This window comes from Gavia stellata, chromosome 38 (assembly GCF_030936135.1).
Source record: "Gavia stellata isolate bGavSte3 chromosome 38, bGavSte3.hap2, whole genome shotgun sequence".
Classification (NCBI taxonomy): Eukaryota; Metazoa; Chordata; class Aves; order Gaviiformes; family Gaviidae; genus Gavia; species Gavia stellata.
In genome coordinates this window covers 946,649-968,881 of record NC_082631.1, presented here as the reverse complement: position 1 = coordinate 968,881, position 22,233 = coordinate 946,649, and the positions used below count along the sequence as shown (strand labels likewise).

General features: G+C 51.4%; 1 protein-coding gene across 1 annotated transcript; it reads right to left on the bottom strand.

Annotated features, from left to right (window-relative positions):
- Positions 1-1,486: 1,486 nt before the first annotated feature.
- Positions 1,487-21,848, bottom strand: AKAP8 (A-kinase anchoring protein 8). The gene is made up of 14 exons (XM_059833065.1): positions 21,755-21,848; positions 15,928-15,966; positions 15,212-15,244; positions 13,247-13,535; positions 11,710-12,316; positions 11,137-11,281; positions 10,690-10,734; positions 8,578-8,674; positions 7,773-7,914; positions 7,012-7,105; positions 5,981-6,111; positions 5,517-5,612; positions 1,733-2,301; positions 1,487-1,504 (listed from the first exon to the last, which is right to left on the bottom strand). Exons 1-13 carry the CDS (start codon positions 21,846-21,848, stop codon positions 1,753-1,755), a joined length of 2,361 nt encoding a protein of 786 aa, XP_059689048.1. The 3' UTR covers positions 1,487-1,504; positions 1,733-1,752.
- Between the last annotated feature and the right edge of the window lie 385 nt (positions 21,849-22,233).

Here is a 22,233-nt window from a genome sequence, read left to right as displayed (position 1 = left end):
CAGGGCTGAGCTCGGCGCACGAATGGGCGGTTGTCCATCTCTGCATCGAGGGAGGCTGAGACCGGGGCTGATCTCGGTGCATGAATGGGCGGCTGTCCAACCCTGCACCGAGGGAGGCTGAGACCGGGGCTAAGCTCGGTGCACGAATGGGCAGCTGTCAGTCCCTGTGCTGAGACCGGGGCTAAGCTCAGCGCAGGAATGGGTGGCTGTCCACCCCTATGCTGAGGCTGAGAACGGGGCTGAGCTCAGTGCATGAATGGGCGGCTCTCCATCTCTGCACTGAGGCTGAGACCGGGGCTGAGCTCGGTGCACAAATGGGTGGCTGTCCCTCCCTGTGCTGAGGCTGAGAACGGGGCTGAGCTCGGCGCAGGAATGGGCGGCTGTCCACCCCTATGCTGAGGCTGAGAACGGGGCTGAGCTCGGTGCACAAATGGGCGGCTGTACAACCCTGTGCCGAGGCTGAGACCGGGGCTGAGCTCAGTGCACAAATGGGCGGCTGTCCAACCCTGCACCGAGGGAGGCTGAGACCGGGGCTAAGCTCGGTGCACGAATGGGCGGCTGTCCGTCCCTGTGCTGAGACTGAGGCTGAGCTCAGTGCACAAATGGGTGGCTGTCCATCCCTGTGCTGAGGCTGAGAACGGGGCTGAGCTCAGTGCATGAATGGGCGGCTGTCCAACCCTGCACCGAGGGAGGCTGAGACCGGGGCTGAGCTCGGTGCACGAATGGGCAGCTGCCCGCTGCGGCAGCCGGGGGCTGTACAACAATAATTCTGTGGTTTGGCCTATAAACCCGCCTGGAGGGGCATTTTTTTGGGGAAAAAAAGGGAGGTTTTGGTAAAAACCCAAAGGGTTTCACTCCGCGTCCTGCCTCCCCGGCAAGTACCAAACCGTCGCTTCCTTTTTTTGGTGAATCCTTCAGGAAACGGGTTCGGAGACGGAGGATGCAGCCCCAACCTGCAAATTTTGCCGGAAAAGGGTTTTTTTTGGGGGGGAAAAAAAACCTCTTTTCTTCGCCCGGAGTCACCCCGTGCCAACCACCCCTCCGGCTCGCGAGCGAATCAAGCCGCTGCTTCAAAAAATAAACCAAACCTCAATCACCAACCCGAATTCTCCGGCGGTAACGGAGGTGGACGAAAAGAAATGCATTTCCCGTTAGAAAAAAAATTCCCAATTTTAGGAAATAACCCCAAAATTCCCAATTTTAGGAAATAACCTAAATAATAATGGCGTATTTTAGGCGTTAGGGAGGAGGGAAGGACGCGGGCTCCGTCCCGCGGCACCGCCGCGCTGAAAACCCGAAGAGGCGCCGGGATGGAATCGCTGCTTTTATTATTTTTCCAAATTTCAGGAAATTTCAGGGTTGGTTTTTTTTTTTTTTCCTTTCTAAAATTCCCCGTTTCCCCCCACACACACCCCACACCCCCCCAAAAAAAAAAAAAAATCCCCAGGCGGAGCCGCAGCCGGAGGGTTTTCCGGGGAAGGTACGGCTTCCGGCGCTCTTCCTCCTAAAACAACAACAACAAAACAAAAAAGAATTTGCGGAAACGAAGCGGAATTAAAGCTTAACGAGGTGAATTAAGCGCCGGGGCGGCTCCTTAACGAAGCAGCCGGGTCCCTCCCCTTAATTAAACCCCCCATCGGCGGCGGACGAGCGCTGGGCTTGAAAAATGAGAATAAATCCCTCCCCCCCCAAAAAAAAATTAAAAAAAAAAAATCACGGATTATACCATCACCTTCACGCAAATATTCACAGTTATTCCGGCTGCGGCTCCGCAGCCGCCGGTGGAGCTTCTTCCTCCTCTTCCTCCTCCTCTTCCTCGCTGCCGCCGGCCGCGGCCGCCGCCTCGCTCCCGTTTTCCTCCTCTTTGCCTGCCCAACCCTCAGTTTCATTTTGGGGGGAAACCGCCGATTCTTGGGGGTTTTCGGCAACGGCAGGCGGCTCTTCCGTGGCTTCCGAAGGCGGCGGCGCCGTCGTCGCTTCCGAAGTGGTCGCGGCCGTCGCTTCCGACGTCACCTCCGACGGCATCTCCTCCGCTTCCAGCTCGTCGTCTTGCAGGAACGGGGGCATCAGCAGCGGTTTGGGGGGCTGATCGTGCTCCCCCAGGTTTTTAAGAAATTCCTCAGGTTTGGAAAACTCTTCGGAAGCTTCTGCTGCTTCCGTAGCTTCCCCGATTCCTCCTTCTCCTTCCCGGGCAGCCTCGACGGCGGCGGTTTCGGTGGCTCCTTCCCCGGCGCCATCTCCGCCTTCCAAAGCTTCATCCACGTCCTGATCCGCGATTTCATCCGTAAAGGGATCTTCTCCCTGCGGAAAAAAAAGAGATGGGAGAGAGACGGGAGAGTCATCCAGCTGCGGCGAGGCAAACGGAATCTCGACCGTGAAAACGCCGGAGAGGTTGGTTTTTTTTGGCAAGCGAAAAAAAATCGGCTTGGCGACGGACGACTCTTAAAATGGTGGGAAAAAAGAAAATAATCCGTCGTGGAAAATCCCAAAGGATTTGCAGCGAGAGAAGAACCCCGGAAAAAAAGATCCCATGCTGGGAAAGAATCCGTATAAAATAAAAAAGCTCCCGCGCGGTGTCGCGGGCACCGGGGACGGACCCTACGCTACGGAAGAACGGCGCCGGTGTCGCCGCCAAAGCGTGCCGGGATTTGGCGGCTCCGCTCCTCGCCCGGGAGGAATTTGGGTTTAAACCCGAGAGGCTTCAAATCCAAAAGGAATTCCCTCAACCTTCCGTCCCCCCCTGTTTCAAGCCGCCAGCGGCCGGATTTCCCCTTCCCTCGCTGGGAAGAGCAGCGACGCTTCCAGGTTTTCATCTCACCTTCGTGATTTTTATGTTTTATTTTCGGGAGACGGAGGAATCCAGAGGCGGTTCCGACCTCGCAGCCCTCGCTCTCCCCGGCTACGTCCCACCCGGAGGGGTCTCTTGGGGACACCGAGATCCTCCAGATTTGGTTTTTGGGGTTTTTTTTGGTTTGATTTTTGACCTCGTTACCTTTATTCGGGCCGACGGCGGATCCTAGCACCGCACCCCCTCGCGGCGTTCCAAGAGTTAGGAAGCGCGGAGGCGGGAAGCGCTTGCGGGGTCAAAGTCGGGATGTTGCTGCCCTAAACCTCGACCTCGCCAGAGAGATGCCCCACACACACCCGTGTCGCAATCCGAGGAGAAACCCTGCTCCGAAAAATTCCCTGGTTTTCCGCCAACGCCCCCCCCTCCGCCCTCCCCAGCCCCGCAGGTCACCAGGACATCGCGGCGAAAGGGGAAGGGGAAGGAAGGGCGGGCGGCGTGCCGAAACCTCGCCTGAAATCTGATCGACCCCGGCCGGGGCGGGGGGAAAAGCTTTTTTTTTTTTTTATTTTCGGAAAACGGGAGGGGGGGGGACCAAAAAAAAAAAACACCAAACCAAAAGCAAAACCATCTCTCCGGACCTTTCCTCCTCTTTTTTTTAATTCTATTTCCGCCCCCCCCGGGGTGAACGTCTGCCTCGATCAGAGATTCAGACCGGGTTGGCCGCCTCCACGCGAGAAGATCCATGCAAGTTGGAGGAGAAACCTCAACGTTCATCTTCTCCGGCCGAGGATCGCGACCTACGGAGGTCACGGAGGGGGAGAGAGAGAAAAATAACGGGGCTCTACCTCGCGATCTGGACCCCAACGTCCGTTATCGCCGGTCAAATCTACCGGGGGATGTGAAGTCCACTCGTGGTGGAGACTGTCACGGCTTCCCTTGGGAAGGGCGAGGTTGTCCCGCCATCCCTCCGAGGAGGAATCGTTAGGCCGATGGTCAAGAAATCATCTCTTGATGCGGCCAAGTCTTGATTAATTAATCGCCCTGCGTCTCCGGCCTTCCTTTCTGGGGGAAGGTTTGCCGAGAACGTTTATGGCGAGGCGGCTCTTGGCATTACCTGGAATCCTCAGATTTTCCTCCACCCCTTTTCAGTCTGGTTTTGCACCTGGGAATGATACGGAGACCGTGCTGGGATGGATCCGAAGATCTCCTCCTGCCGATGGACAAAGGTCAGGCGCCCGTGCCGATTCATTTAGATCTGCCGGCAGCCTTTGATACCGTTGATCATGAGGAGATGTGGACGTGCCTGCGGACCCTGGCAGGGGTAGACGGAGTTGCACTTGAGTGGTTCCGGTCTTTTTGGGGGTTTATTTTATATAATTTTTTTTTTTTTTTTTAAATTTCTCTGAGAGATCCCGGAGGTTTGCACCTCCTCTGCCCCGAGGGCGCTCTCTTTCTCCTGTGGGGTACCGCAGGGTTTTTAATCTCGCCCTCTTGGTCAACGTGTATGAGAGGCCGGTTTAAGAGGAGAGACGGCCGTCTTACGCCGATCAACTCTCAGCTCAAAGTCTCTTTTCACTGGACCCAGAAGGTGGAGTCGCAGTTTTTAGGGTTTTGGGGGTTTCTCTTTTTTTTTTTTGCTAGGTTTTAGCAGAGACCGGGCATGACGAGAGCTAGCTCAGTCCGGGTTTAGACCATAAAAAACCAAAAAAATCAAAGCGTGACGCCGGTGGGACAGGGGGAAACATCTGCTCCCCCGCGCGGGGGGTGTGTGTGTGGGCATCTGCCTGCCCTCGTCTGCCAGGTTCGCAAACAAGGGCGTCTCTCCTGCCGGATCCTGGGCCGTTCCCAGATTCCCAGGGAACAAGCGAGTAGCCAAAAGCGCTTCGTTTCATCTTCGCCTGGCGGAGGAGGTTGCGACCTTTCCTCTCTCTCTCTCGGATGCGGACCTCGCCCGTTAAACCCACGCCGCCTCCGGACCCGCGGTTACCGCCAGGCGCTTTAGGCCGAGCGCAACCGCCCGGCTGGCTCGCTGGGCGGCGTTCCCGCATGGAGCGCGTTACCCCCCATGCTCCGAAGACTGCGCTTGCCTTCCGGGCTTCCTTCTGTAATTCCGAACGCCGGTTTGGGCTTAAACGAACCCTACCCTGACCTCTCCTCGTGTTCCATCTCGGCTCTGAAGATCGGCTGGGGTGTTCTCTGCCACTTCCCAAGGGAAGAGGAGGGGGGGGAAAAAAAAAAAAAAGGGGGGGGGGGGCGGGGGCCAGGAATCCACATCGGATTCGATCCCGGCGGGACTCCAAGCGGTGACTTCCCGACCCACACGCTCGCTTCCCTGCGCTGGGGGGAAACCTGGTGTGTCCCCCCGCAAGGCCACGGCTCTGGGAGCGGCTTTGGGGAACCGGAGTTCCTTTTGCTATTTTGGTTTCTTTAATTACGTTTCCGTTTTGGACGGTTTCGTAATTGATCTACGCGCGCCTGGGAACGACAATAGAGTCTGCGAGTTAAATAAAACAAACAAAAAAAAAAACACGAGAAGTGGTAAACCGCCTACAGAGAAAAAGAAACCAGACCCAAGATTTACAGATAAAAAGGCAGCGGAGTGGAACCTACGCTTCTCCCCATCGTACGCAGCAAGGCGTCCCGTCACCGACACGCAGCGCACAGCGAGACGCGGCTCCGTGCTGCTCCGGGAACTCGGCAGGAGTTGCCGACTCTCTCGTTCACTCACCTTGAGGTATTTTTCCAGCATCTTGACGATGTGTTTGTTATTCAGGACGCTCTTGGCGACGTGTAAGCTGGTTTTCTTGAATTGCTCCGCAGCCATCTGAAAAGGAACCGAACGTCGGGGTCAGTTCATATGGGGAAGAGTTCACGCGAGGAGCTCAGCTCGAGAGTTTGTATTCCCTCCTCCTCTGCAGGGCTTGGGAAGCCTGATCCCAGAAAAGGTCACAAAAAGCGGATGCGAGGGAAGACCCACATCTCTTCTGCTAACACGAGCTCTGGAGAAAGATGCATCCCACAACCCTTTATAGTTCCCCGCTCAGCGGCTTCATCTCGTGTCGCGATCCGAGACCGTAGGAGGTCTTTTAGAAGCCGCAAAATAAACCTCGAGCGCCCGGATGCATCCCCTCGCCCCGGCAGAGACGAAACGCACCAGTCGGGATGCAAAGGGAAGCGAGCGGGGTTACTCACCCTGCGGTTTCTGTTGTGATCGGCAGATCGCAGGTGCCTCTGGAGAAGGTGGTTCTGCGCGGGAATTAACATGTCGCACGCCATGCAGTGAGCCGCCTCGATCTTCTTGAAGAAGTGTTCCTGGCCGATACCTACAGCGACGACGAGACGTGAGACAAAATCCCCAACAAAGGAGACGTTCGGCCGGTTAACGTTGCCTTTCCGCCCCCTCTAACGACCCCACGTCACGGCCAATGCGCTAATTCAACGCCCGTATTCCTTCCAGTTTCTGCTTTCAGAGACAAAAATCACATAGGTTGATTTAAGACGAGGAGGAGAGTTATTCTGCTCTAAAACAGACCGTACCGCGGCAGTGCCCAAGCGTAGGAGGACGAGAGACGGGGTAACAGCCCAAGGTACAAAGCAACTGATATATCCGAGGCTGTTTTCCTCCCGAAACCAGCCTGCCTCTCCAAAAATCTATTTAATAACGGTGGAAGGGACAACCCGCGCTTCCCCCAGCTCTGGGTTAGTTCCTCCTCCTTACTTAGGCTCAGGTTTTCTCCCTGCAAGATTTTATAGCCGACGTGCGGCTTAACTAAACTCCAGCTCATCACTCCCGCTACAAAACGTGGCTGCGTGTTGAAAACTGTCTCAGGGCCGGACACGCTGACGAAGGTAAGCGCGCTTTTCCCCATCACGCTTGTTGCCACAACAGATCAACTTCGCCACTTTCTTTAAACGTTAAAATCGAACGCAGGATCCAGCTGCGTTAACTGAACAGCCACAAAAATCAACAAGACCTGGGAGTTTTCCCGTTTAACCGATTTTAGTATCTGTGCCATTGCACGAGCTTTGCTGCTGCTTGAGAAACCAGAGGACAGGCATTTCCCCTTCTCCACCAAGCCGATTTATTTCACAAAGTTGGTAAAAAAAACACCCAGAACCAGAGGCTGAGCTACAACGGCACAAATTCGAAGTACAAAGCCCCTCTGGGAGCGATATTTATTTGTTTTCTGAGACCGAGGGAGTGCGCAAGACCGGACGCTTACCCTTAAAAGGATCCGGCTTCTGTTTTGTGCCCTCTTTCTCGGTCAGCTCCTGGCGCCGCTTCTCGATTTTCTTATTCCTGTTGACGATGTACTCCTAGAAGGGAAGAGGATGAAACTCGCTGTCCTCCTCACAACACACCGAGACGATCGACTCCCTCAAAAGGGAAATGAGCTCTCCAGAGAAAACCCACAGGGAAGACGGCGGCTGGTGAATTAAATAGGCGAGGCGGGTGTTTTCCCCTCCCCATCCCCTGCCATTTCTAACAGAGCAAGAGCTGGGAAGATCCAAAACGGAGCCAGACAGAAGTCCGCTCCCACGTCACCATCAAATTCCTTGTGGGAGACCCCAGATCCTTGAAAAATTGCTCCCAAAATGCAAACACTGGTCATCCAGAAAACGAGATGCCTCAGTTCTTATCTCTCCTTCCTCAGCTCTAGATGTGTAGACGGAGACGACCATCTCTGGAATATTAATTTCTGGCCTTTCTGTTCAAACTCATACAATTAACTTTCCCTCCCAACATGAAAACGCCTGAGAAACCGCATCACGCCAACCGATGTCATCGGGTGATGCGAGCTAACCAAGCAGGGGGCTGCTTGTGGATGAATTCGTAGCCCCTTCCACTCTCCATGTAAGCCTGAAAACCCCCAAATTAAGCCTGAAAACCCCCAAATTAAGCCTGAAAAACCCCAAATTAAGCCTGAAAAACCCCAGCATGGATGCAGAGAAGGGTTGAGCTAACGCCGGGCAACGTGCCTACCTGCAGAAACTCGACTGTTTTATCCGGGAGTTTGGTACCGATGTATCGCAAGGTCTCCTTGTGGAACTTGCTCTGGAGGTGTTTCTGGATCTCTTCTTCCTCAAAACTGCGGAACTTGCAGACGGAACAGGCAAACTGGATTCTAAACGGAGCAATCGTATGGCAAATGAGCTCAGCTTCACGAGAACATCAAGAAGATCGAGACCGTTAGCGCTCCTGTTGTAGTTTTCTAGCTCATAGCTTTTTCCGAGTACCAGCCCAGACAATTTTACTTTGTCTTGGACCTTTATAATCGTTGTAGAACCTGCCCGGATTAAACAGCATCTGCTTCTCCATAAAACTTTATGCTACGGGAGCGGACGCTAAAATCCTGCATGAGTTTAAAAGCAACCGGGGAAATGCACAGGGCGGGAGGTGAATCAGCACTCTTCGACAGGAAGATCCTCTCCCCGGTGGGGGAAAGCCCCGAGATACAGAAACGCTGGTGCCGCCTTCGCTGGTTAGTCCGTCTTTAAATCACTTAGGGTATTATTTTAAGAGCAAGGCTGCATATATAGCCTCTTACAACGCCCTCTGAACTTGTAACGCTACGCTGATCTGCGTATTAAACACCACAGTATTCTCCTCATCTTAAAACAGCCGCAAAACACATAAAAAGGGGAAAAAAACCCTGCTGAAATCAGAATGCAGAGTCCCAAAACACGATCGCCCGGCAGATTTATCCCACATTTGTGCAGAGGACTATCCTTGGTCAATATTATTCACGGGAAGTGCTGGGAACGGACTGGCTTATCGCTTTCCTTACCTGTCCATAGCACGATCACGCATCCTGTCTCTTCTCCGCTGCTTCTCCCTCTTCTTTTTCACCTCCTCGTCGTCATCTTCACAGCCATCTCCAGATGCTGGGGAAGGGAAAATAAAAATAATAAGTGAGGATTACTGTCTTCACAATCACCCACTTTGCTGGCTGAGGGATTTTGGGACCCAAATCCCTTGGTCTCCTTTCTGCTTCGGAAAGTCACAACTTCTTTCGGTTTCCGGAAGCTCTCCCTCTCCCAAGTCAGCTTCCGCCCGCAGGGAAGCAGCAGCCTCTTTCCAAGGTCTCCACAGTTGTTGTAAAACCCAAACCCTCCTCTCCTCCAGCTCCCTGAACTTCCCACAGCAACTCAAAGCCTCCGTAGGCAGCGACGGGACAAGCCGTTAGTGGAAAACGTCCCGACTTTTTTTACGATGCCGTGGAGACACCGCTCTATCTCCCTTCCTTGGAAGGAGCTGCTACTTCTCCCCGTATTCTCATTTTTCCCCCGTTCATCTATTTTTCACGAGGCTGAAAAAGCTCCTCAAGAAAGTCAAGCAACAAAAAACAGCAGAGATGCTAGCAGTGCTCGAGTAGCGCTTCTGCTTCTTTGGGACAGTTTTGGATATACTCCTCATGTCACCTTCCCAGTAATTCCTTGATAATTATCGGGAAAGCAAAAAAAACCCCAGAACTAAAGATACAGCTGACCTAATCTCTGCAGTGCTTTGGGGTAGAAAGCTCTGAGGCAGAGGTGTGTCAACCTCACAGGACTCAAGGTAATAATTCACCTGCAAATTCTTCAGGTAAAGGAGCCCGGAGATCAGACCCGGGCATCATTTCAATCCCAAAACCAACCTAAAAGCGGCAACAAAAAGTCCTACATGCAGTTTTCCCCAAGTCACTCTAATGCAGAAGGTGCAATGTGCTTGGGGTTGACGTGTCTTTACCAAAAAAGTACAATCCCAAACCAGCTGAAGTGATTTCAGCTACTTTAGACCACACGGTTTTTAAATCAGCGTTCTAATAGACCTTGATATATCCCCATCTCTTTGAAAAAAATCAAAACAAAGCGAGGTTCAGCCCAGTGACTGAAGCCCCCACTGAAAATTATTTAGTTTATGATATTTTTGCTCTGCCCTGTTGCGAGACACATGCGTCCTCACCGCCGTCCTCCACGCAGGGCAGGGAGATAAACCAATATCCGATATCCATTTGTTCAGGCGGCAACCATCCGTGCCGAGAAGCCCAGAAGAAACGAAACCGTTTTGGCACTCCCCTGCTAACCAGCGTGGCACAGCAGTGCCGGAGCCCTGGACTGGTTAATGGGTCATGGCAGAAGCTGCATCAGCTTTTGACCAAAAAAAAAAAAAAATCAAGCTCTCGGTAGCGTCCCGAGGCGAAGCAGATGGATTCGGAGTAGGAGTAGTCCAAGAGGACTGCGTGAAGGGTGGTAACACCCTGTCTTCCTCCACCAAATCGCCCCAACTCCCGTTCTCCTGGAAAAGAGAAACACAAAAAGACGCTGGTGTGAATTTACGGAGGTTCGGAGGTTTCACAGTCCAGCCAGCCAGACCGCAGAGCGGGCGAAGGGTTGTGTCATTTGGGGATGAAATGTCCGTTTTTATAAACGTTTACAAAATAGTTGTTTTCCATCTATCAGGTTCTATGTCACCCTTAAGTATCGCTTCTCGCTATCAAAATTTAAATACTTGGCAGCCGAGTCGCTGCTCCAAGGAACACGGCACCGAAGGTTACACGCAGTCACAAGTAAACCAAATGGCAATGACCCCCATCCAACCCAGCAAACCAACCGCTAATTAGAATTTAGCCCTAACGAGCCTCGCCAGAAGCAGAAGCACAGGCGCAGGATCCTAACCTTCCCACTACAAGCGCTTTTCAGGCCTCAGTGCGAGCGAATCTGCCAGTAATCCTCGCTGAAGGGCACGGGGAAATTACGAGGAGCAAATACCGTCACAATATATGGGCCAGAAACAGCGTTTTGAGCTGATTTTAAATATTCCGACCCTCAGCGCGGTCAAAAGAGCAGAGGAAATTGCTCGAGTGCTTAAATATTCCCGCGTTTGCCACAAAGACTGATAAAAAAAAAGTTACTTACACCTTTGTCAGCTTCATCTCCTGATTTTTCCTCTCCTTCGCCCTCATCTGCTGCGCAAAAGAGAAATCATTTAGTTGGTGGAGGAGGGGGGTCTTTTCTCCCGCTTAACACGCCAAGGGGTCCCTAATAAATCACCGACGACTGCGATAACGGCTCAAAACTCCAGTGAAGATGGCAAACAGCTCACTGGTTTCTCTTTGCCCATCAGTCTCTGCTGCAAACTCAATCCTTACTTTCACAATGCTCACTTGAGGCATTGAATTTTGTCCCAGGCCACAAAAACCACAGATCATAAAGCCTGCGTGCTTGCAGGATTGTTATAACAACACTAACGACTAAAAAAAAAATAGGACAGCTTTGAAACGTAACAACTATCATTCAGCTGAAAGATGAAACACTAAAAAACGGGGGGAAACGGCCGATATTAGCGGGTGAAGACGGGCTCGTACCGTTCTCGGTGTCGTCTGCTTCGCTGTCGGTCTTCGCCTGTTTGCTGTCGGGCTCATCGCCGCTTTGCGACTGTTTTCGCTTGCGTCCTCCTCCCTCGCCATCCGAGCGCCCTCCTGAACGGTTTCGGAAACCTCGTCTCTTGGGCTAAAGCGGGAAGAAATCAGTCGTAGCAATCAACTCGAGGCACCAAAAAAGTTAAAAAAAATTAAAATATTCCGCCCGTCCACCACAACTGCTAAAAAAGTTTCAATTCTTGTGACCCTGCAGACTTTTTTTTGGCTATGGATGGATTTGATAGCTGGGTTGGCGCCCCTAGAGAGCGGATTTGGGATGGGGGAAGCATTCAGAGGCTCTGTTTTAGGTGCAAATGGGTATATATACAAGCTTGGTGACGTTCTGCTCTATACAGGAAGAATTAAATTATTCCGCGGTGGAAGCAAGGTGAATTAAGATGGGCGCTTCTCTAAAGGACGCCGCTCTACAGCCGAACAGCGAAGCCCACCCGCCGAGGCAAGCAAAAAGCAATCTTCACAAGAGAAAAAAAAAAAGAAAACCCGACGGTGACGACTTACCATGAGCGTGTTCATGTGCCAGGGCACCGTACCCATCCTGTCTCTGTTTCGTTGCCTCCCCATTCCATACGGCATATTCCCATACCGTCCCATTCCCATGCCCGACATCCCCATCATGCCATAGTCATAGTCTCCGTAGTCACCATAATCTCCGTAGTCGCCATAGTCGCCGTAATCCCCATAGTCGCCGTAGTCGCCATAATCACCGTAGTCACCGTAGTCGCCGTAATCGGGAACGAGGGCTTGGGAAAAGAGGGAAGGGAGCCTGTTGGATCCGGCACCCCCCATCCCACGCCCACCCATGTAGTTCAACTCATTCCAACGAGCTGAGAGGCGTTCGGAGCTGGAGGAGGGCATGAAGTGGTCGGTGCGGTTGAAAGCGTTCAGACGCCCTCGATTTTGAACGCGGTTTTGACCCCGGCCTCGGATGAGGCCGTAGTTGTTTCCTCGGTTGCGAGATTGATCCCTGCGGTTGTCGAACTGGCTCACGAAGGAATCGTTCCGATCGGTTCCGACTTCGCCGTAATCGTAGCCGGATCGGTACATGTCGCGGTCGTTCATTGAAGACCTCGAGTCGTACGATTCGAAAGACTCAAATCTGAAAGAGCTGCGCAGGGGGAGACAACAGTCAGCAGTGAAAATAACATCCCTGCACATCGTACAGGCGTTTGCATCCATTTTTATCACCATCCAGATGTTTTTGACCAGAAAAATGGAATAAAAATATTTTTAAACCCTGCACACTGATCACTTTCTGTATCCCATTCCACCCCTTCCTAAGTTTCAGGGAGAATAAATAAGTATCAAAGAAAGAATAAATAAGTATCTGAACAGAAATCCTTCGGAGATACCATAATTTTACTACGTTTATAGCACTAAACCACTCTGAATTATGTTTTGCCAGCGGAAAAGCAGATCCCAAAAGCTTCCCCAGGTAAAAGCTGCTTCTCATTGTCTCTTAGCTGCGCCTCCGGGTGTGAATTAACACAGATAAACCCCCTCAGCATCTTGTCCGACCGCAGCGGCGAGCACCAAATGGCAAAAAAAAGGCAAAAACTTCATTTATTCAGTAACTCCCGCCAGGACCTGTATTATTATTTCAGCAGAAAAACACGCACGGATACAAAACAACTCTCCAGACTGGCATAATTTAACCCAGCGGGAGAAAGAAAAATAATTACTAGGCAGCCATGAGGAAAAAGGGAAACAGAGGGGAAAAAAAAAATGCTTTAAGAAACCTGAAAACTATAAATAAAAAACCTTCTGCAAAATCTAGGAATTGAATTGAGACTGGAAGTCGCTTTTAATGCTTGATGCGTACATCAAGTTCGATACGTTTCAGATATATATAAAAAATATGTACGTGTACGTGCGCACATGGATATGAGGACAGGTAAAGGATGAATAGTTACGCTCGTTTTCCAGGGAGTGAACGCTGGATCGTGCCTATGCAATTAGAACAGCTTAATCTGAACTTACAGTGATTAAAAGCCATTATTTTTTTAACTATTAAAAATAAATAAGCGGGAATAGTCACCTCTCCTGGTCTTCCATCCCCTCCCCTGTCCCGCCGCTGCCCTCCTTCGACAGCATATCCAAACGCTGATTGATTTTGGCGATGATGGAATCCGAGTTCTCGTTCGCCGAAGTCTCGGCGCCGTACGAGGCGACGGGCATGGCGGCGTTGACGTCGGCGTTCATGCTCATATCCGAAGTTTTGGGTGTTTCCCAGCTGCTGGAGGTGGCAGCGGCTGCGGCGTAGTTGTACGTGGCCGCTGTGTTAGCGGCGGTGGTTTGGGTGTTGTAGTAGTCGTAGCCTTCATAGCCTGGCAAAAGAAGAAAATAAAATCGGTGTTAATACAATATTATAAAGACGCGGGTACGTGGAGGAAGAGTTTAGATGTGAAAGGATCCTACCAGGCAAGGCTGCAGCTGGGTTTTACCTCCTTCCAAGGAAATCTGGTTTCTTAAAGTGAGAAATATCAAAGATTCTTGTTGCCCAACCCTAAAAGACTAAGGACCTTCCTCCTCCAGGCAATTCTAACTGCAGAGACGGAGCGCTGCTGGTTGTATTTGCAATTTCTGAACAAAATCCTGAGCCGTCTACATCACACGGTCCCGCAAAACGACAGAGGAAAACCCAAAGCGGGTGTGCCGCCGGGCACATCGTCACACATCCATCAAAAAAGGTCCATGATGAAATAAATTAACTCAGAAAAATCAAAGCAGCGAGTTGTGCTCAAAGAGGACCTCGTGGCAAGACACCACGGCACGGCGGGAAAAGCAAGGCGTTGCGGCCGCGCTCGCAAAACTGCCGGATGCTTCACGCGACCCCAAGATCCAGACTGAGGGATGCGCACGTGCAATCCTTGACGCAGCTCTACGGCCCCGGCTCGAATCCGGTGTCGCTCCGGCAGTGCCATGAGCTACGCGGCAAGCTTCCTCTCCCTGCTTCTGACCTGCAAAACCCTTCGTTATTATCACTCCTAGGGCTCTCGTAAAGCGACCGCCGTAATAATCCCTCTTAATTCTCCTTTTCCGTGATGCCTGTGACAAAATTGACATCATTAAGGCTGCCGGTGTGCTGATGCCGGTTGTGCTGACCGGCACTGCCTCGTTGTTTCTTTGTATTGCCGCTGTATCTGCCTGTGACTTGTGGTTTTATTTAGATTAGAAGCTCTCCGGAGCAGGAACAGCCTTTCTGCTCTGCACCGGCAGAATACCAGCACAACGGGGCGCCAGTCCTTGATGGGGGCTCCCAGGCTTTACAGAAAAGAGGAGTAATAGAAGAAAAAAAGAACCCTCATTTTCATCAGTGACTTGAGGTGAGAGGTTTGAATCCACAGCCTGACGTGCAGCGTTCAATTTTATATTGTGAGGACCAAAGAAATAATATTTTATAAAAGAATCCTGGGCTTTCGTTTGCGAATGTTTTAAGACCGGCTCAAAACATACGATCCAAATCAAGGCCAATTAACTAATTGCTCCGAGAGGAAAAGTTTATTACTGACAGCACAGCATGTTTTATTGAGGAAGCGCCAGCTTGCACGTAGAGAACTGCATTTGTGTACCATCAAGCTGCCGGAATTACAAGGGCAAACCTTGGGTTTCGAGGGGAAAACGATATAATCTCGGTAAAATCAATTTATTAATACCCACATCTGGCTGTCCCAGATCAAACGAGAGATGGAGACGTAAAATAAATGAATTTTTCTCATCCGCGAGCTAATTTTTCTGCTTTAAGGAACAGATGGCTGACAGTCATCAGGACAGAGCTGTTCCCCTGGTAGAAGAAAAAGCCGCAATCACGGAGCAAGGTAAAAATAAATAAAGGAATTAGCGCGGAGGAGCAGTTTAAGAGCACGACGTTGCGTACTTCACACCGACTTCCAAGCGGAGCCAGCGTATGAGCCAGAAAACAGCTCGGCTCGCCGCAGCCAAGTCGAGAGGCTGAGCAGGGCACCCCAACACCCAGAGATAAAGGAGGTTTTTTAGCACATACCTTGCCAACTCGTCGCGTTCGTCGCGTATGTACCTGAACGGGACAAAAAGAAAAGTGTTTCAGCTCTAAAAGCAACGAAGTTAAAAGTTCAGAGAGTAAATCTATGTAATTCAGTTTAATTGCTGGTAAAAATTCCCCCACAGAATGGGAAAGAAAGAAGTTGGGACTTCCAAGAGCTAATTACGGAAACGAAATGGAAAATATAAACTTTTTTTAATGTGTTTTTTGAAACACTTTCAAATATTTACACTTGAAAACAACTCAAATGATTCAACAAAACCCCTCAGGTAGCAGTAAAACCACGGCAAAAGCAAATACATTCGTTATAACCATCACTTTCCGGAACATCTCGCTGCTTTTACTGTTTAGGCTGGAAAGGAGTTCAAAGGAGAGAGCCCAAACTCCCAAATAACCCAGGACACGCTTCGTTTCGCAGCGCTAATAAATCTCAGGAGATAAAGCAAAGCACGTTATTAACCCTACGCAAGATTGCGACCAGTTCCTTCAGTATACGCTGGGGATCGGAGCGTATCATGAGATAAGGGAGGAAGCTTTTACCAACAAAACCAAGTAGAAAGTCACTAAAACAGGTAGAGGAGAAGAAAGGCAGAAAAAATTGTTTCTCTATTACGCTACTCTGGCTAGAAAGAAGAAAAAATAAGTTCTATTCTAAAATTGCAATTCCCCAGATCTATTTTTATATACACAAAACTCACCTTGAGTATTGGTGGCCCCAGTATTCCAGGTGCCATAACCTGCAAGAAAAAGAACGGAGCAATGAGAAGGATCGCCTCTGCTGTTATCACAGGGTTTGTTTTTTCCCTTAATGGACTCTAAAAACGATAAAGTCTTCAATCACAGCTGCACTCGTGCTTTTGGTTGTTTGGGAAACACGCCTGAAGCTCACCCGATGCTTCAGTCCAGATTACAGCTGTTTCGGCAATCTAAAGGTCGACGAGATGTTTTTGAATTAATAAGAATCACTGTGTTTTGAATGAGAATTTAGTTTTAAAAGGTGCTCGACAAAACGACGGTGCAAAGCTACGTTTAGACGGGAGATAATTCCCCGCCTAAAATCATCCCAAGAACTGAACCAGCGTCGAGAACGGACGTTTCAATTGTGTTCCCTTTTTCCTAGGGAATATCAGATATCCTCGTACGGGATCCGAGGCGAGTGCTGCTATTATACGAGGCAATAAAATAAATCGAGCTCCCTCCGCTTTTCAGCGCTAATTGTAAGATTTGCGCTAATGAGGCGGCTTCGGTCTGGTCTCTCGCTCTGAAACGGCGGCAGGACGAAGCGCTTGCCCAGGTGGAAGGAGCCGCAAAGGGCCACGACACGCAGGACTTCCTGCCGTGACTTCACCGGCTCTTTTATTTCACAGCAGTGATTTGTCCTCCTCGCCAAAATAAATCACCTCTCCATTTTAAACCTTTTCCGAAGTTTCCAGGGTGGAATCAGCATCCCCGGCACCGCAGCGCTCCCTGAAAGACCTGCAGCGAGTACGCAGCGCTCAAAGGGCATCGGATAAATAAGCTCCGTGCCGCAACGAAACCTTGAGATCATCTAAATTAAATTTTGAAATCAAAAGCAACGCGCTGCGTGTTTTGCTGAAAGCATTTCCGAGTCTTGGCTGCCACTTCGCTGCTGGAAAACACTTTTTTGATCTTTATTTATTATTCTGATCAGAAAAATCAGTTGGTCCACAAGCACAACTACTGACGCCCGGCTTCCTACGGATCGGAATTATTGCGACACCCCAAACTTCTCCCCGATTCCTTCCTGGCCTTGCTTTCCCCCTCTGGATCTGCGTTTTCCCTTCCCTTTAGTAACCTCACCTCCCTCCAAATGCTCCCCGGCTGAGGAAGAGCCTGCACAAGCCAAAAATCACACCGACACGCGCTTCCTTCCTTCCTCTTTTTAAGGTTTAAGTTGCTTTTCTGCACCTTAGACACCAATTTCGCAGAACTTTTGTATTTTTGGAGGTGGCCACCAATTTTGCAAAGCTTTTTTATTTTTGAAAAACATTTCTTTTCTAGAGACAGCCCTCGATTCTGCAAAAACTTTTCTTTTTTGGAGGTGGCTCCTGATTTTGCCCAACTTTTCTATTTTTGGAGGCAGCCCCAATTTTCCAAAGCTTTTATATTTTCTTGAGATAGCCCCCAATTTTACAAAGCTTTTCTATTTTTAGCGGTGGCCCCCGATTTTGCAAAGCTTTTACGTATTTTTGGAGGCAGCTCCCGATTTTGCAAAGCTTTTCTGGTTTTGGCGGTGGCCCCCGATTTTGCAAAGCTTTTCTATTTCTTGGAGGCAGCCCCCAATTTTGCAAAGCTTTTTTATTTTTGGCAGCGGCTCCCGATTTTGCAAAGCTTTTCTATCTTTGGAGGCGGCCCCCAATTTTGCCAAACTTCCATACTTTCGCAGACAGCCCCCCATTTTGCAAAACTTTTCTGGTTTTGGCAGCAGCCCCCGATTTCAAGAAGCTTTTTTAATTTCTGGAGGGGCCCCCCAATTTTGCAAAGCTTTTCTTTTTTGGCGGCAGCCCCCAGTTTTCCAAAAACTTTTCTTTTTTGGCAACAATCCCCAATTCTGCAAGACATTTACTCTTCGAGGCAGCCCCCAATTTTCTCCTGCAGCCCCCAGCTCCCTGCACAAACCTGTCTAACACCCACCAAGGACATCCAGGGCACCTCTCCCTCTTAACGGCTTTATTTTTTTTCCGCGGCAAATCACCTTAAGCACGCAGAACCTAAAGAAATCGCGGGCGGAACGGTTACCGTCGTATTTTTGAACTCCTGTAGAAACCGCAGCACAAGCAAAACAGGAACCGCAGCACGTAAACGCCTTTTCAAATCGGAGCCTCGTTACCAATTAATTTCCTTTCCCACCGTTGGTGTTTTTGGGCCGAGTCACTCGCCGTTCAGCTTCGCTTTCCAGTGAGAGCAGGATGGCGCCGGGATGCGGTTTTCCAGCTGCCGGTGGGGCGGATCAGGCTGAGACAGCATGGAAATTTAGGACAAACCTCCAATCCATCGACTGCAGCCACCCCAAAGCCTGACTTGAAACCCACAGCTCAATTTTAACGTTCCCTCCTCCGGCACGTTAACTCACCTCTCGAAAACAAACCGCTGAGCGCGCGCGATCGTTTCGAGTGACACCAAGTGACACCGAACCTCAGGTTGTCACAGGCATCATCCCAGCCTGACGCATGCATCTGGGCACGCTCCTAGCTGGAGAAAAGCGGGAAGAGAAAGCAAAGCTAGCGCAGGGAATCTTTTCTCCGGGCAGGTCGCTCGGTTTCTCACCCAGCGAGGCTAAAAATAGCAGCAGCCCTCGCGCTTTCGACCGCACGCAGACGTCGGATCAAAAGCGAGCTCCTCTCCTTCGATTTTTAAGCCGTCTTTGATAAAACCTCAGGTATGTTAATTCAGGAGGCAAAAATAGCCTGGCCCCAGCACAAAACCTCGAGGAAAAGGGAGGCTGCTTGGCCCGAAACGCGGCGTTTTTCAGCTGAAGAGAGTCCCACCTCTTCATAGCTCCAGATTCTATAGGACAGAACTCCCCACTTTTAAATTCTGTGCATATACGTTGGCGTCTGGCTTGCTGATATGTAGAGCACGTTACGTTCATACAGATACTACCACGATTATCATATTCTTTCAAGGAATGAAGAAATCTGGGTTAAGCAAAGACCTCAAGCTTTCAAAGCAAAGACCTCAAGCTTTCGGTACAACTTAAGAAAGTGGTAATTACGAGTTCAACATCTAATTTTAAAACTAAATGTTATGTAAAAAAACCCACTAAATGAGACACTCGGGTATTCGTGACTCGGCACCAAGAAGCAGAGGTTGTATCTGTCAGCTCTGCAGCAGTGCAGCACATCCGTGAACATCCCCCAGGAGAGAAAAACTCAGCGGAATAAATCATCGTTGCCTTCTCTTGGGAAAATAAACACAAAATAAAGTGCAGAGCAGGAAAAGACCAACTCAGAAGGGACCAAGCGGTGAATTTTACTGAGCTGAGTGCACCGTGTGTCCTCGTTCCCAGTTGATTCCCAAGACAGCGCTCCCTGAGCTGGGGGGAAAGCCTGGGAACCATTTTTCTCCACGTGTGTATAAACGCAGCGTGAATCTGGAGATGACGGAGCAACGTCGAGAGATTTCTGTCATTCAGTCTATCCGAAGTGCTGAGAAATTGGATTTAACACCCACGGAAAAAAAAACTGGGGCCCAGGAGTTAGATCAGGCAATTCCTTCTGAAAGCAGAGGTCCGACGTTCTCCCACTGATTTCAACAAAGGACTTTATCCAGGGAGAATAAAATTTGTCTTCTGCTGGAATCACAAAGTATTTAAATTAAATCTATATATCACACGCCCCTACGCAAGGCTCGACCGTGAAGGGTGTTCTCCTCAAAAAACCCGCTCGCGTGGAACCGTACGATTCTCAATACGCAGAGAATTCAAAAGAAAGGGGCTGGTTCTAAGCTGAGCTGACTGCACCTAAGGTTTATTTATAAAACCCCAAATATGCAAGAACTAACTCATTTTTATAACACATAACGGTAAAAATCCACGACAAAACTTCTCTAAAGCTGCAACACGCTCGGAGGTTTTAATTTATTAATAGCTCTGCAAGGTGAAAGGAAGATCCCAGCTCTTAGGCAACTCGTTAATGTCACGAATCCAAGAAAACCTTTCTTGGTAATAACTTTTAGCTGCCTAAACTCTTCCGAGTTGTTTATCCGGACTCGCTCGGTTGCCGGTAGAGAGAAACCAGCACTCGCAGAGGATGATTTAACACACATTTAGGGTGGTTTTAATCCTGTCACAGTTTCTCATCTCATTTTTACACCTGGAGAACTGACAAAGCACTTAAAGAGCATTTAAAAGCATGACGAAAGAAATGCCGGGCATCAGATCTCCACCAAGCTGAAAGCGGAGACAGAGGGAACCTGGAAAGAGCAACTTGTCAACAGGTCTGTATCAACACGGTGTCGGGATGGATTATGAATGATCTCTGCAGAAAGAGCGACGTGCGGGGTATTAGGAACTTGATAAAACACATGCAGAAACGCCATCGCTGCTGTATTATTTATAAAATCCTGCCGCAGTCACAATTATGTTTTAAAAACCAAGGAAGTGTTTTCAACAGCGAAGTAAAAATCGCTCTCGTGGGACCTTCGCAGCCCTGATCACGAGTAGAAGCGAAGCGAAGCGCGGATTCAAGTGGGAAGAGGACGGAGTGCTCCAAACGGGCGCAAGGGGAGAGGATCCGGGCTGTCGGGCTCAGATCTGGGAGCATTTACCCACGTGCCGCCATCTCACATCCAAATAAACTTCATCGAGGGCCTTTAAACAACCAATATTCATCTGTTAAATTTCGATTTGGGCGACTTCCTTGCAGTTTCCACCTCCGCGAGCCTTGTTTCATAGTTTGAAGAGATGTTAAAAACCAGTAGAAGCTGGGAGAGCGCACCGACGCTAACGAACTCAACGCCGGTTGTTCCTTTGATGAAGGACGATGGGGTTTTCCCCTCAGAAATCACTTCCCCAATGCCAGCGAACAACCTGAATGACGTTTAACAGCTTCTCTCCACCGTTTCGACGCTCGCCGGCGTTTCGGAGGGTTCTCACCTGCTTCCTTAGGTTCCGTTCGACGCCTTTTTGCCGGTTGCCGTTATACCGGGGAGGAGAAGAACACCTCAGGGGGCAAAGACACACCTGGACGGCTGGAGGCGGGTACCGAGGGGGGTATCCGAGGGGGACGAGCGGCCGCGGCGCGTTATGGCGCCGTTTCTGGTTGTGACAGGTGCCCGAATCGGGAACCCACCTCCGAGCGAATCGCTGCTGCTTCTCTCGGGGGTAACGGCGGGGGATTTTCCGCTCCGAACGGGGTGAAGCCGGTGCCCGGCGCGGGGGCTCAGGGGATCCCCTGGGTGGGCATGAGGAGATGCTCCAGCTGACCCACCCCCCCCAAAACAAGCGGCCGAGGGCCTCACCGGGGAGAGGACGGGGCTCCCCGGGGGAGTCGCGGAGCCGTAACCGGAGGGGAGAGGAGAGGGGTGGGGGGGAGGACCGGCGCGCACGCGGCAGGGGGCGTGGCCGCGCGGCCGCCATTTTGTGTCGTCTTCAGAAATGGGACCGGCTCCATTTCCGCCCCCCCCACACACCCGGCGGGGCGGGTGACGAGGGAACGGCCCCTCCCGCCTTGAATAGCACCCGCCCACCAATCAGCGGCGCCCTAGCGCGGAGCGACGCGGCGCTCAGCCAATCAGCAGCGGCGCCCCCTCACGGGAGGCGGGCACAACACCTCCCGCAGGGGCTGACCCCCCCCCCCCCCGCCGCCGCCGCCGCCGCCGCCGGGAGCCGCTGCTGCGGCGGCGGGAGGACCGAGCCGCCGTCCCGAGGGAGGGGGAACGCCGGCTCTCGCGGCGCCCCGGGGCCGCCCCGCACCTACCGCCGTATCCCTGCTCCATCTCTCCCCTCCGCCTCCGGCCAGCGGCGCCGCACTGCCCGCCCGAGCGCCCGCTGCGCAGGCGCACCACGCCCGCCGCCCATTGGGCCCCGTCGCCGCTCTGGCCCGCCCACGAAGCTCTCCATTGGCCGCGCTCCAGAAGCCCGCCCCGCGCCCGCCATTGGCCGAGCTCACCTAGAGGCGCTACCCTTCCGTCTCTCCCATTGGCCAGCGCGCCCCTGCCGGCATCAATCCCCCGATCCTATTGGCGGAGGCGCTTCCTCCGTGGGCCAACGCCGGCGTTCCCACCTGTCAATCACAGCTATTACGTCTCCTGATTGGGCGGCGGAGCGGGGCTCGCCCGCTCCCGGTGCATTATGGAGGCGGCGGGGGTAACTATGGAGCCCGCGGGCCCAGTACCACACTGCGAGCCCTCACCCGGCCCTTGACCCCTCACCGTTGCCCCTCCGCTCCTAAACTGACCCTTGACCCTCCCCAGGGCCCCCTGAGACCCCAGCCACGGCACCGGGCCCTTCCTCAGCCCCTCACCCTCGACCCCAGCCCCAT

Coding starts and splice junctions, on each gene's coding strand:
- AKAP8 (XM_059833065.1), bottom strand. CDS start 21,848: ATGGCGGGCGCGGGGCGGGCTTCTGGAGCGCGGCCAATGGAGAGCTTC. Junction 11,282..11,709: donor GGCACATGAACACGCTCATG/GTAAGTCGTCAC, acceptor TTCCCGCTTTAG/CCCAAGAGACGAGGTTTCCG. Junction 8,675..10,689: donor AGGAGATGAAGCTGACAAAG/GTGTAAGTAACT, acceptor TCCCTTCCCCAG/CATCTGGAGATGGCTGTGAA.